This window comes from Humulus lupulus, chromosome 9 (assembly GCF_963169125.1).
Source record: "Humulus lupulus chromosome 9, drHumLupu1.1, whole genome shotgun sequence".
NCBI classification, from domain to species: Eukaryota; Viridiplantae; Streptophyta; class Magnoliopsida; order Rosales; family Cannabaceae; genus Humulus; species Humulus lupulus.
In genome coordinates, this window is record NC_084801.1 from 115,043,861 (window position 1) to 115,059,439 (window position 15,579).

General features: G+C 37.1%; 1 protein-coding gene across 1 annotated transcript; it reads left to right on the forward strand.

The window, feature by feature from the left end:
• Positions 1-2,891: 2,891 nt before the first annotated feature.
• Positions 2,892-9,856, forward strand: LOC133801947 (probable ubiquitin-conjugating enzyme E2 24). The gene is made up of 9 exons (XM_062240177.1): positions 2,892-3,313; positions 4,219-5,182; positions 5,442-6,857; positions 6,990-7,121; positions 7,487-7,924; positions 8,029-8,092; positions 8,269-8,408; positions 8,539-8,847; positions 9,263-9,856. Exons 3-9 carry the CDS (start codon positions 5,451-5,453, stop codon positions 9,494-9,496), a joined length of 2,724 nt encoding a protein of 907 aa, XP_062096161.1. The 5' UTR covers positions 2,892-3,313; positions 4,219-5,182; positions 5,442-5,450; the 3' UTR covers positions 9,497-9,856.
• Positions 9,857-15,579: the final 5,723 nt, after the last annotated feature.

The following is a 15,579-nucleotide window of genomic DNA, read 5'->3' on the forward strand; positions in this document are numbered from 1 at the left end:
AGGCCTGACCTGCTTGTGCCCAGGGCTGGATCTGGTGAAATGACTAAAAAAGTGTTCGGAGATAAATTTCGTTCGACTTACAATCATTCGATTAATAATTTACTTGATCAAACAATGATACATTATTAGATACCTAAGTACACCGTATCAAGCTAAACCTAAAGTACATATTGGAGTTTGTTTTGAAGGGGACAAAATCTAAAGCCAATTGTATATCTTGTTAGTCAAGAGCAAGTATAGAAGGAAGTGAGGGAAACATTGTTGGACTTTGTCTAACCTATTATGAAACGAATGGTCCATACATATAAACATAAATATATAATAATATATTATGTGATGTGAGATTATTAGTAGTTGACCCCAAAAAGTGATTCTTGTGTACTCTGAACTTGTATGATCTAGGAGATGGTCTTGTCTATCTTGTCAGTGTTATAGTAAAGTTTATACAAATGTGACCCTTTAAAGGAGTAAATATCAATGAGACATTATGACAGTTAATAAAGAGAATGAATGAACATGTGAATCCCATGCATTTTCAAATTCCGCAAGATATATTTAGTGATCTTTCCACCACTCTCCTTCCTTGATTGATGATAAATATTTATATATATATATATAAATGAAAATATGGATAATATTATACTATTAGTAGATGGAATAATATTCCAGCATCCACGTTCAACGGTTAAGCTTCAATTAGAACAAGTTTTATCTTTCTTTCTTTCTCTACAAAAAGAAGAAATTAATTAAAATATCTACAAAATATTCTATTAATTGTTTTTGCATATATAACTGTGAGAAAAATAATAATCGTAATAGTAATAGGAGGGAATGAGCTTATGAATGTTCTTCTTCTTGATGTAGATGTATTACTAGAGAGCTTTACTTTATTTTATTTGTTTTTTGAGTGACATGAAATATTAATTAAATAGGAGTTGCATCATTAAAAATTGGAGAATGTAGTGTTGTGATGCATGCATGCACTCCACTATGCTATTTTTATACTTTGTGCCTTTCTCTCTCTCTCTCTATATATATATATAAACACACACACAAATATATATATATATATATATATGATTGAGAGTGATTGCCAAAGATGAAGACAAAATGGTCAACTTGGCTGAGTACTTAATACTTATGCATGGACGGGAGCAAGATGTAATTTTTAATTTTTAGAAGGGTCTGAATTACTATTTTATTACAAGATTGGTCTATATTTAAAAAAAAAAATACTAAATTGGCTGGTTACAATTAAAATATATATTTGAGGAGGCAACCATGTCAACATTTTAAGTGTACTTTGGACATTAAAATTCAACAAGATTGTACTTTATAATATATGAGTGATAAATATGATGTGAGTCTTAAAATTTATTGACCAAAATCTTATAAACATGATCAACACATTAAGAATTTATTGTCCAAACTTCTTAATTCTTAATGTAATTAATTACTATATTCATTTCCTATAGTTTTATTACCAAATATTATGTACGTTAATCTTTTAGATTGTGACAGAAACTTTGATCGAAAATCTCAATTATAAATATATATATATAGTTATTGATTATTGGAAGCGTCAGTGCATTAAATCAAATTCAAAGTATATTAAAATCTTAATCTAAATACATAAAATAAAATTTACAATACATACAGGACATATAGTAATGATAGAACTTGCTAGTGAAATAAGTTGATGTGGCCAACTTGATTTTGTGCTTTCCCTGCATGGATTTTGAGGTGGGGTTGGCTTTGTAAAATAGTAACAAGTAAATAATATTAAATAAAAATAAACAAGATACTTCAAAATCTTTCTAGTTTGGACACTTTTGAAATGCTTACATAATTATGAAAAGAACACCAAAAAAAGAAGAAGCCAAATGTCTATCCATGCAATGCAAATTATGACCCCTTGTCATCACCAGGGGTTCACACAAATTTGGATAATAAACAGTTCAAATTCTTAGAGAAAAGTACAACTGAAACTGGCTCTGTCCACTCCCAAAAGAAGAATATATAACAATATTAGAAATCCCTTTTCAAAATGTTAAGTGTTAGGAACTAGTCATTTTCTTTCTCACTCTTTCTGCTATTTTATATCTATATATAATGAGTGTCTTAGTGCTATTTTTCATAGTTTTTTTTTTTTTGTTTCTCCCCGAGTTTGTTTGTGCCTCAAAAAGAACTATTTTAGCCTTTTGGGTATAAAATATTGTCAACACTGAAAAATAATATTCTTTTTTTTTTCTCTAAATAAACAAATACAACACTAATTTGCAATGGAGCTTGGAGAATATTCCTTATGGTAACTATAAATATATATATGCAAAGATGCCCAAAAAGTCATAATCAAACACATGTTTTGACAAATAAAAAGAGAGGAAATAAAAAAAAAAAGTTTTAAAGTGGTCTTTGGATTACTTCAAATTTAGGTAATTATTTCCTATGCTCTATGTGCAACTTTTTTTTTTAATTTCTAATACGTAATATTTAAAATACAAGGGTAATGGTGTTTTGGGGTCTAAAATTTGACACCAAAAAAAAAATTAAGAGATGGTGGTTGTTTAAAGTGGTATATTACTTTACTGCAAAAAAAAATAAAGTGGTATATTACTTATAATTAAAATTTTCCTCCATTTAGAACCTCCTATTAGATTTTCCACTTTGCTTTTTTTTTTAATTATTATTTTGTTGCATTATTGTTTCAATATTTAATTTTCATTTAAAAAAAGTTGATTTTTTTATGGTACTATTATTTGGTTTTGAACGTTTTATAAATAAATAAAAGAAGAAGGGTATTATTGCAAATTTGAATAAAACTATTTAGTTGTGCAACGATATGTGTTTGATACTGTTGGTATATTCTTCTTGTGTATGGATTCAATAGTTCTTCCTTATATCTAATTGGATGTGATTAGCACCAACCCCACTCAACCAGCTCCAGCTTCCAATGTCTGTGAGATCAACTCCATTCTAGAGAGAGAGGGAGAGAGAGTGCTCTGTGTGTTTTCTCATTGTGCAATGGTTTCCAGTTATGGTAATGGCGTGATGACCAGGATTCAGAGAGGAAATGGGCCTCTCTGAATTCCAAACCTTTTCATTGTTTCAGGCTTTGGAACTCTTTTCTTAGCTGGGATAAAAGTTGGGTTGAGTGAATGTGAGGTTTCAAGAAAAGATATATATATATATATGTATATATATTACGTTCTGGGTTAACCTTCTTTGATCAAGTTCTTATGGGATTTCCTGGTTTATTTCCCCATAGTTATTTCAATTTGCTATCTTTCAGAGGTTTCTGAGCTACCAAAAGGTTTTTGATTACTCTAATGCTTTGTTTATTTATTTTTCCATGAATATGGATTGGGTGAATAATTAAAGTTTTTGTATTGATATTTCTGTTATTGAAATTGAACAGTCAAACTTTAATTATAAGTTTTGGATTTTATATGTTTGAAAGAAACAGGTTTGGAGATTATGATTTGTACTTTATGAGAATTTGATTGGTTATGGACTTAGAATCTTTATTGGGTTGCATTTGAATGCAAAAACATTTGGGGGAAGATAATTTTAATTTTAATTGGAGGTGTGCAAAATATCAAGGTTGGAGCTTTTTTAGTACATAATATAAGAAAATGAAAATATTATGTGAAGGATGTAATCATTTCATTTCCAAAATGATTAGCTGGATATTGAGCTTATTCTTTCTGAAATTGCTGCTCTAATTTCCCTTGAAATTATAATCCCTTATGTGCTGTTGAAATTCCCTTATTAGTAGGATTAAAACTAGATGTATTCATATTACAGAGTGGAATAAGGGTACCTTAGTGGTTTAATGGATGAAGAACTATATAAGTATTCAGTTTGAGTTCATGTTTCTACAACAGTTTCTACATATTTTCATTTGTGTTCTTCTTAGAAGCAACTTACACATGTCCTACAACATTCCCAGGATCCTTATATTCATTCACTTATGTATGCTTAAGTTATTACTGTTTGTGATCTCATAAATCTCCTTGTAATTAATATATTAAATCCAAAGAAAAAAAAACTACTTTGATTTCTTGTAATTAATTAAGTACTGTTTATGATTTTCTAAATATCTTCTCTTCATTTGCTTGTTAAGGAAAAACTATAGACTTTGGTTTTCTTATTTTAATGCATTTTTTTCGTCTTGATATATTATATCTTTTAATATTGATAACTTGTGTATTGCAGACTTTCAGGACTGTTAGACTGGTGGAAAATCTCAGTTGATATTTGACTTTGAAAAGGGTCTAGTTGTTACATATGACTTTTAAAACCATCAGGGAAACAGAAGCCAATTGTTGTAACATAGGTGTCATTGCTAGTTCTTTTTTCAGAGAAATTAAAACATTCAGAGAGCTCTTTTGAACTCTGGCAATGTCGGTTGTTGATCCCTGATAGTTTGAAAAGCATTGTTTGAACCCCTACATACTTGTCTAACTTTTGAAAAGATTTTGGTTGGTTGAGTTCTTTATACAGGGCAAATCTCCTCTTGGCACTGAATGAACCCAGAAAGAATCTTTGGATTCTTTTTTGGGGCAAATCTCCTTTGGCAATAGATATAGGATCTTTTGGTTATTTTAGCATACATATTGTTGTTACTTCAGGTTTCAGCTCTATTGGGCAAATCTCCTTTGGCAAAGTTACTTTATCCCCTTGGTTTGGTGACATTTCCCTTTATCATTTGGAATTGATCTATCATCTTTACGCCACCCTTCCAGTAGGAAAGATCTCCTTTGGCACTTGATATTGAGGGGTAAATTCACTCATTCCTTTGAGACTTATCTCATCTTGCAGTTGCATATCATTGGTATCTGCAGTTGGAAACTTCGAATCAAGATTTCATCTAAGAGGTCTTCCTCTAGCAGAAATCTTCAGTCCATAAATTGGGCAAATCTCCTTTGGCATTAGGAAGACCTTAGTTGGCTTCCATCGTCCTTGTTGGGCAAATCTCCTTTGGCATCACATCTCCATTTTTGGAGATACTGACACATTATTTGTGTCAATTATCAACTGGATATTCAAGTGTTCATCACAAAGAATTGTTCTAGTTGCCACTAGGTTTTCCTGTAGGTTCTACTAACACTGCTCATCCTTAAAGAAGTACACATCGAGAGCCGAAATAGAAGTTGGATTGTCCACATTGCTAAAAAAGGTACCATGCTGCTTCTCTATGTTATAACTGTTTTTCTTCATTAGTTTATCATGTGTATTCAATATTTTTATTTGCAAGTCAATCCTTACTGTCTGAAAGTTTCTTTTCTGAGCATAATACAATCTTTCCCATAATAAAATTTGATATGCTAATCAAACAATGTGTTTTTTTTTCTGATGGAACTTCATATATTCATAACATTCATATGTCATATCACATCACTCATTATGAAGTAAGCTGTAGACTTGTCTACTGGCAGGCTTGAGTGATGGATCTATTCGCAATCGACTCTGACTGGGAAAGTTCGAGTGATAGTGGAATGGAGGATCAAGAAGAACTCGACTTTTTGTATGGTGGGCAAGCTCAAAGCATTTTTTCAAGTTTGGAGCAGAGCATTGAAAAAATTGACGATTTTCTCTCATTTGAAAGAGGATTTATGCATGGGGACATGGTTCTTTCAGTGACTGATCCATCGGGTCAGATGGGCAGAGTTGTTGGCATTGACATGCTTGTTGATTTGGAGAATGTTCAAGGAAAAATAGTAAAAAATGTGAACTCCAAAATTCTCTCAAAAATTCGATCCTTTTCAGTTGGAGATTTTGTTGTTTGTGGACCATGGCTTGGTAAAGTGGCTAGAGCCATTGATCATGTAACTGTTATCATTGATGATGGGACTAAATTTGAAGTCAATACCATGGATCAGGACAAGCTACTACCAGTATCTCCTAACATACTTGAAGATGCACAATACCCATACTATCCAGGGCAGAGAGTCAAGGTTAAGCTCTCAAATGGTTCCAAGTCAGCCAGATGGCTATGTGGTACATGGAGGGCACATCAAGATGAAGGAACTGTTTGTGGTGTGGAAGCTGGTTTGGTGTATGTTGATTGGCTTGCCTCTCTTCTTACACCTAATAATCCTGATCTTCCTTCTCCTCCGCGTGTGCTGAACTCCAAAAAATTGACGTTACTGTCATGCTTTCTGCATGAAAATTGGCAACTTGGTGATTGGTGTATACTTCCAACTTCTGCTCCTGCATCATCTACACAAACACACATGAACACTCATAAGACATTTGAAAGAGGACTTGGAAGAAATTCTTGCTCAAACATTGAGGAAATATTTGTGATTGTCAAGACAAAGACCAAAATTAATGTTGTGTGGCAAGATGGCAGTACCTCTTTGGGACTAGACTCACCAATGTTGCTTCCCGCTAGTGTAGTAAATTCTTATGAGTTTTTCCCTCAACAGTTCATACAAGAAAAAGGCACATGTGATGATCCTCACACGTTTAACAGCCAAAGATGGGGTGTTGTTTTGGGTGTGGATGCAAAGGAAAGAACTGTGAAGGTACAATGGAGAACTGTTACCGCTCCTGAGCCGAATAATTTGGATGATGAGTATACAGTAGAAACTGTAAGCGCATACGAATTGATTGAGCACCCAGAATACTGCTACTGTTTTGGTGATCTAGTGTTCAGGTTGGTGCAGAATCAATTTAACGACGAAGCTGATAAAGACCATCCAAACACTGAGTTTTCCAAGAGTGAAGACGGTACAAACTATGCTAAGAACAAGTTCTCTGATACATGCTATCTATCCTGCATTGGCAATGTTACGGGCTTCGAAGATGGTGGTGTGGAGGTGAGATGGGCTAATGGTATTACAAGCAAGGTACACAATTTCTGCATCCTTATTGTTTATTCACCATTTTGTGTATACAAACTTTGATGCAATTGATGACAATGCTAGTTAGTAGACACGAGAGGATGAGAGCCAATGCCAATTATTTTGTCATTCTTACAGGTTGCTCCTTATGAACTTGTTCGGGTTGATAAACATGAAGGTTCAGCTGCAATCTCTGTGGATGAAGAAGTTGAGGACTTGAACGAAGATATGATTGAACATGACAAACAATTTTCAAGAGACAAAAAAATGGTAAATCTAACTTGCTCTCACTAGGTTGCGTTATACATTATGATATATTTATTAAAAGCAACTGCAACAGTTTTTTCTCAGATTGTATTATAACAAATTATCCTCAAACCATGTAGTAACAATAGATTTTCAAAAATGCATTTTTAGCAAGTTTCAGAAAGTTTGTACTCTTATCCTGCATCAATTTGAAATGAATTAAAGAGCTTTTCTTTTTTTCTTTTTTTGATTTGAGCAAAGTTCTATATTTATTAGTCATCATAATCAAAGCTGATTTCAACAAATAAACTCAAAATTTTATTACTGATCTATGTAAAGTTTATGACTTTGCATTTTTCAACAAAAATTTATGGGACTTCTATGTTCAGAATTTGCTTAATTCCAGTGCGGTTGGTGGTGGATGCAAGAAACACCTATGGGAGACCACTTCCTTTTCTCTTCCACAAGCTGCCATCGGATTTTTCACAAGCATAGCTGCAAGTCTACTTGGAACTTTTGATTCCAAATTGGATCCAGATTCAACACCATTAGTTCAAGTTCCTGAAGTTCAAAGTGAATCTGGGATCTCTAATCCAAAAGAAGTGCTGGAAGGGATTGATCTTTGCTCTGAACCAGAACTAATAGCCGAGTTTGGTATATTTGGCAACAGACATATAAATCAGGAAGCCAAACAGATTCAAGAGGATAAAGATCTACCACATGTGACCGAAACTGATAATCTAAATAAGTTTAGTCAGTTTGATATGGTTGCAGACTGTTCCGACCACCATTTTCTTGACACCGGTGCAGGGTTCACATTGTCTCAGGTCAGGAAAATGTTAGAGATATCTGTAGTAGTTATAAGGTTGTTACTTTCTTATAGTCAATAAAATTCTCTAACTTCCTTTCCATTGCATTTTGTTCCTTATAGGCCAAAAGAAGTTGGCTAAAGAAGGTTCACCAGGAATGGAGCATACTAGAGAAAAATCTCCCTGGTTAGTTCTTAAACCTTATTTGATCATCTGATTTTCATGCTGTCATTCATTACATTCAAACAATTTTCAATTCCAAATATGGTTTGATTAAAAATTGACAACAATAGCATCTATGGATTCTTTGTTACATGCTTCAAAGACAAAGTAGTGATAAAAGGTTTCTGTGACCATAACAGAAACAATCTATGTCCGAATCTTCGAGGAAAGGATGGATATAATCCGAGCAGCCATAGTTGGTGCACCTGGAACTCCATATCATGATGGTCTTTTCTTCTTTGACATTTATCTACCTCCAGAATATCCTCATGTTCCACCAGTAAGTTTCTTCTGCAATGCTTATCATTAACTTCATGATTATTATCATTATGAAAAACTAGTATTGGAGTGACACTTACCTCGATGAAAGCTTATCTTAATCAGTTATAATGATTTAAAACTTCCTACAGATGGTACACTATAATTCTGGTGGTCTCCGTCTTAACCCCAACTTATACGAGTCCGGAAAGGTCTGTCTCAGTCTTCTCAACACATGGACTGGCTCAGACACCGAAGTGTGGTCAGAGACCTCCACTATTCTTCAAGTGCTTCTCTCACTTCAGGCTCTTGTGCTTAATGAAAAGCCTTACTTCAACGAAGCTGGTTACGATCAGCAGATAGGAAAAGCTGAAGGGGAGAAAAACTCAGTAAGCTACAATGAGAATGCATTCCTTGGGACCTGCAGGTCCATGTTGTTCCTACTCCGTAGGCCACCTAAGGTACAATGCTTAATCCATCACAACAAATAATTAGCATGATGATATCTTAGGACAGAATTTGGAATTCGTATAACATATTATAATTTGACACTATGCCCTCTGCCTAATCTTACATTATGTGGGGACCAAAAATCTACAACAATTTATAGGCACCCAAGAGGGACTTGAACCTCAGATCTTGTGGGAGCAAACCACATGTCTGGCTGTTTGAGCTACCTCTCCTGGGTATACAACAGATTATAATGGTCATATTAAGTTTCTTTTTCTTGAACTATTCTAATCTAAAGTTTGCATTTTTCTGAAAATGAAAACAGTACACAAGACCAAGAGCTTTCTATTTTCGCAGAAAAAGTTCGAATTATTTTTCTTTTTAATCTAAATCCATATTGATGCAAGTGAACATATTGCTATGCAGCATTTTGAGGCCTTTGTGGATGAACACTTAGGTAAACGCTCTCATCATATTCTAATGGCTTGTAAGGCATATATGGAAGGAGCTCCAGTGGGTTGTGCTAAAACCGAAGACGACCCTCCAAAGGGAAGCTCAACAGGGTTTAAAATTATGCTTTCTAAAATCTTTCCAAAACTTGTTGAGGCCTTTTCCAGTAAGGGAATCGATTGCAGCCAAGTTAAATTGCCAGAAAAATGAACAGAAGCTGCAAAGTTTCAAGTGACAGGAAGATTTCATAACCAAATCTTTCTGTGCTTTTGTATAATCTGTATAATAGTTAGTGTGCTGATTGAATTCCATCCAACAAAAAAAAAAAAAAAAGAAAAAAAAATCTAACAAAAGCAAAATGATAATGCTTTTGGAACATGTTATGTTTGTTCTGAGTATGTGGTGATTGATTCCATAATAAGGTATGTAATATATTAAAGTGTATTGGAAATTTGTCATCTTCCTCCTCGAGGCCTTAAAATGTTGTAATATATGAATTGGTGTTGTGGAGGAAACTGTAAGCTTTTCAATAGCAATAAGTTGGATTTATGTGATTTTGTTTATGATTAACTCTTCATCTTAAGATACATATTGTTTTAATGTCAAAATGATATGTAAATAATAATCTATCTTTGATTTTAGTCCTAGTAGAATATACACATTCTTTTGAAAGTTACAAAAATACTCCCATTACTTTTGACTTTATAAACAAATCCACCTTTTATTTTCAAATTATAAATAAGAAACAAAAGAAAAGTGCTTTATGAAAACAGCACGTAAAAATCTAGAATGCATCTTATAAAACATTTGTTATGTACTCTCCTTGGTAAATTTATGAAATATTGTTTAGTTTTAAAGTTGTAATTATTTGTTTAGTTTTAAAGTTGTAAATATTGTTTACAGTTTTAATAAAAACATATCGAATATTTTTTAAATATATATATATATAAATATATAATATAATGAATTATAACTCTATAATATATATAAATAGGACAATTCTTCTATAGGAGCTTCACTTTAAGTCCTACCGGTAGGGCTCTTAGTGTTTCTCGACCCGTAAACAGTTTTCGGCGCGACTTTTTTTTATGACCGTGTATATTGTAGCTATTTAGAGCATCCTGCAAATTTTCAAAAAAATTCGAATAGTTTACAGTACCAAAAACTAGGTTCAAACATGTTTTCCACGCGCATAAAAAAAATTAGTCATGCGTGTAACATTTTTTAACCTAGTTTTTGGTACTGTAAACTATTCGAAATTTTCTGAAAATTTGCCGAGATGCTCTAAATAGCTACAATATACACGGTCATAAAAAAAGTTGCGCTGAAAACTGTTCACAGGTTGTAAACACTGAGAGCCCTACTGGTAGGGCTTAAAGTGAAGCCCCTATAAGAGAATTCCCCTATATAAATATTTATATTAATAATTTTTATATATATGACATCTAAACACAACGTTGACATAGATATATATTTACATGGCTACATGCCATATATATAAAATACAATAATATTTAAAAAGAAATTAATAATAGAAATAAAATAAGAATAGAAAAAGTCATAGTATAGACAATAGTATACATGCATTAACTATTTTTCGTTTCTAATATATCTCGCAATGTCCTTGGTGAATTTGGTGAAGAAAAAAAGCTATAATCACTTGATAAAAAACAAACTATCAAACAAATTTATAAGATAAAAAAAATGATATGAATGTCTTTATTATTTTTAAATAAATATGATTTAATTATTTAAATTATTATAAAATGTTTACCCAAAAACGACTGCTTATGATGTGGCAGGTATTTCTCACACGTGGTTGACACGTGGCAGAGTTGAAGTGAAGAGGTGTTGTTCGGTTATCGACCAGCTACACATTGCTTCATCAAGGCTGACTATTAGGTACGACCAGGCTGGTCGTATGATTCGATTTATTCCCTTATAAGACTATGATCTTGTAATAATTATATTTATTATTTCATCTTTATTACTTTGATACACGGATATTAAGGAGAGTTAAGACCCAATGGCCCATGTAACCCCCCTTGAGCCTATAAATATGCATGAAAGAGCTCAAGGAGGGGACTTTTGATCTATGAATCTTTTTCCTGAATATTGAGAGAGAGAGCCTATAGTGCAATTATCCATCGTCTTATTGTAATTCCCCCAAGGTTTGTGAAACTCAAGAACCCTAGTTCTTTGATCACGGCATTGGGATTCAATATTAATAATAGCACTAAGTGGACGTAGGTCATTTCCATTCTTTGGGGACGAAACCACTATAAATCGTTGGTGTTTTCTTCTTTACCATTAGATTAAACTCTCAATTGTCGTCTCATTTCCTGTCGTATATTTGACTCCGTGTCGTTGGCCAAATCGATAGTCAACATTCTAGTGCTTTCATTGAGAGATTGATAAAAAAATTGTAAGAAAATCTAATGGCGAAGACATCCAAGAAGGCTGGACAGACCGCTGGCGCTACATCATCCCAACCTCCTCCCCCGAATGTGGCTGAGAATGAACCACATTTGGAGTTTGAAGAGGAGGAGTTAGATTCGAAAACGATGAGGGCAACACTGGGGGTGTTGCAGGATGAGTTGGCTAATCTGAGGGCCAATTAGGAGAATGATGCGGAGACAATGGCACTGCAGCAAAGAGAAATAGAACGCCAGCGTCAGGAGCTGAGTAAACGGCAAGCGGACATGGACCGTAGACAGAGGGATGCCATGGCTGCTCTCGAAGCAGCCATCCAGTTGGCTCGGAGTCAGGCTGTGCCAGCATCCCAGCCAGATCAGCCACCAAGTGCGCCGCCTCAGAGGGCTCCCAATCCTAGTCCTCCGCTCTAGCCAGCAAGCCCTCAAAGGCCGGAGCAGCCACCTGTGGCTCAGGATGATGTCCCAGCTAAGGATCCTGAGCAGCAACCTCCATCTCAGGCTGGTCGAGGCAATCCCCAGCGCTCGAGGAAGAATAGGGCCGGGCAGCCGCACCGCAGCCCTAGACGCCTAGGGGACGAAGAGCCAAATCCATTGAGCAGGGGACAGCGTCCTTCTGCCAACAGAAGGAACATCGAGTCAGGCTCTGCGGTCAAGGGCCCCCCACGGCATAACAATGCACGGGGACCCAACGACCAGCGCAGGCCTCCCCCTGACGCTCGAGAAATGCCAGCCCGAGGAGGAAATAGCGTGAACAGCCGGTCACGCCATAGTTAGCCACAGTTTAGAGATGGCCATGACTATAATGAAGTCGATTCTGGCAGAGGAAATGCTGGTCGGAGGAATGAGAAAAGAGGTGGAGGCAAAAGCCCCCACCTAGAGAAAACAGGCCAGCTATCCATAACGCTTGGGGGCAACCCAAGCAGCAGAACATCATTGATCGGTTAGGAGTTAGCAAGCAGAGATGCAGGGATGACAATTTAAGGGATGTACTCAATGACCATCGGGAAAGGCATGATGAGTACGCTCCCCCGGCTCAGGCCCCTACAGTCCCAGAAGCGGTTCAGGCTCAGATTGATGCTCTAAACCAGGCAGTACAGCAGTTGGTCGGACGTCCCATATAGAGTACGATAGAAGGAGGGGCACTCCCTTTGTACAGAGGATTGTTGCGGCTAAAACCCCCAGTAAATTCAAGATGCCAACACTGCCGAACTTTGATTGGTACGGAGACCCAGTATCTCACGTTAACAAGTTTGAGATACAAATGGATATACAGAAAGTGTCGGAAGATGCCTGCTGCTGGATCTTCCCAGCGACACTGTCTGACACTACCCAGGAGTGGTTCTTTAAGTTCCCTCCTGCTAGTATAGTATCTTGGGAGATGTTCGTACAGGAATTTTACGGACAATTCTATGCGGGTCGCGTACACCCCACAGAGGCCAACCAGCTGGTCGAGATACGTCAGAAGGAGGGAAAGCCCTTAAAGGAATATGTCCAGCGCTTCATGCGAGCAGCAGATGAAGGTAAGATGATGGCTCTAACTGCTAGGGTTAGGCGCCATTCACCCCTCAGGAGTAGCCTCAGAAAGAATGAGGTAAGAAGTACTCAGGAGTTTTTGGATCAGGCTGATCGATATATCAAGCTCGAGGACGCGATTGCCAATGAGGGGAAATCACCAACAAAAGACAAGGGGCCAAAGGAAGAACCCGCCAAGGCCGCCAACGGGTTGGAAAATCCCAATGGCAACGACAAGGGTAACAGGAATGACAATGGTAGGAATGGTGGAAAACGGGTGAACAATGAACCCTCAGCTTCTGAGAATAAACGCCCCAAAGGCAATCGATATGAGCCAAGATTCACCAACTACACGGCCCTTGTCGAAAGTCGAGCGGAAGTCTACTAGGCGACTAGCTCGAACGTGCCTTATAAATGACCCGCACCTATAAGGAAAGATATCTCCAAGAGAGATACGACGAAGTTCTGTCGTTTTCATAACGACTGCGGGCACGAAACTAACGAATGCAACTAGTTGAAAGATGAAATTGAGTTCCTGATTAGGCAGGGACATCTAAGAAGATATGTGCGAGCCGCAGGAGGGTCTCAGTGAGAGGCTCAAGGTGGAAATGAGCAGGCGTCTGCATGCCAACGCTCGCCACCTTTACAACCAGCTCCTGTGGCAGGCACTCTACTCACCATCTGCGGCGGCCCACACCTTGCAGGGGACAGTGGGAAGGCAAGGGAACAATACTCTCAAGCCCTACGCCATGACCAGGACATCGAGATGATGAGCGTGGAGGATCGAGCACCAAAGAAGGCTCAAACAGAGGAGGAGTTGATAACCTTCTCTGAAGACGATGCCCAGCACGTACAATTCCAACACTCCGATCTGCTGGTCATAGATTAGCAAATCGCCAATATGATGGTGAAGAGGGTGTTGGTTGACACAGGAAGTTCGGTCAACATCCTATACAAGTCTTCACTGGAGAGAATGAAGCTGTCCGTCAAGGACCTGGAACCATGCAACCAAACAATCTATGGTTTTTCGGGTGAAGGGCTCACCCCAACTGGGTCGATTAGGCTTCCAGTTGTAGCAGGTACTGCACCTGCTAACAGGACATTACTCATTACTTTCATAGTAGTTGATTGTCCTTCAACATACAATGCTATAATTGGGAGGCAAATTCTGGTCGACCTACGAGCCGTCACTTCAATATGGCACCTTGCCATGAAATTCCCAATAGACGCAGGGGTAGGATGCATATTGGGAAATCAACAGGAAGCAAGGGAATGCTACAACGCCTCGATAACCAAAGCAAAGAAAGGTGTGTTGAGAGATGTTCCCGGAAAGGAGTTGCAAATGGAAGTTGATGCTCAGGCCCAGTCAGGTGATAATGTCACCAAATAGGGCATTTCCCAAAGGGAGGTAGAGACTTGGATCCTCACTTTGGGGATTTTGAGGAAGAAATAAGACCCATCGAGGACCTTGAAGAGGTCCAACTCGATGAAGAAAATCCGACCATGGTTGTGAAAGTCGGTAAAAACTTAGAGACAACAACGAAACAAGCACTGGTGGAGTTTTTGAGGAAGAACCAGGAAGTCTTCGCTTGGTCGCACAAAGACATGGTTGGAATAGACCCTGCAGTCATTAGCCATGTCCTGAACATCGACAAGAGTTTTCCACCGGTGCAACAGAAAAGAAGGCTGCTCGACAAAGATAGATCAAAGGCCTTAAAAGAAGAAGTCGAGAAGCTGAAGGAGAATGAGTTCATCAGGGCGGCGTTTTATCCATCATGGGTCTCTAATCCCGTACTAGTTCCCAAGCCAAATGACAAATGGTGAACATGCGTGGATTTCACAGACCTTAATAAAGCCTGCCCTAAAGATTGTTTCTCACTCCCAAGAATCGAACAACTAGTCGATGCCACTGCAGGGCACTAGATTCTCTCATTCATGGATGCATACTCTGGATATAATCAGATTAGTATGCACCCACCTGATGAGAATCACACTAGCTTTCGGACTAATACAGGGCTTTACTGTTACAAAGTAATGCCCTTCGGTTTGAAAAACGCTGGTGCAACTTACCAGCGACTGGTCAACCACATGTTTAAAGAGTTGATCGGCACAAACATGGAGGTATATGTCGATGACATGCTGGTTAAGTCGAAGAAGGCAGAAGGGCATATAGAGGATTTGCAAGAGTGCTTCAACGTCTTGAACAAATATCAGATGAAGCTTAATCCCCTCAAATGCTCCTTCGGGGTTGGATCAGGGAAGTTCTTGGGATTTATAGTTAACTCGAGAGGAATTGAAGCCAGTCCCAAGAAGATCAAAGCCCTGATCAATATGAAATTGATAACT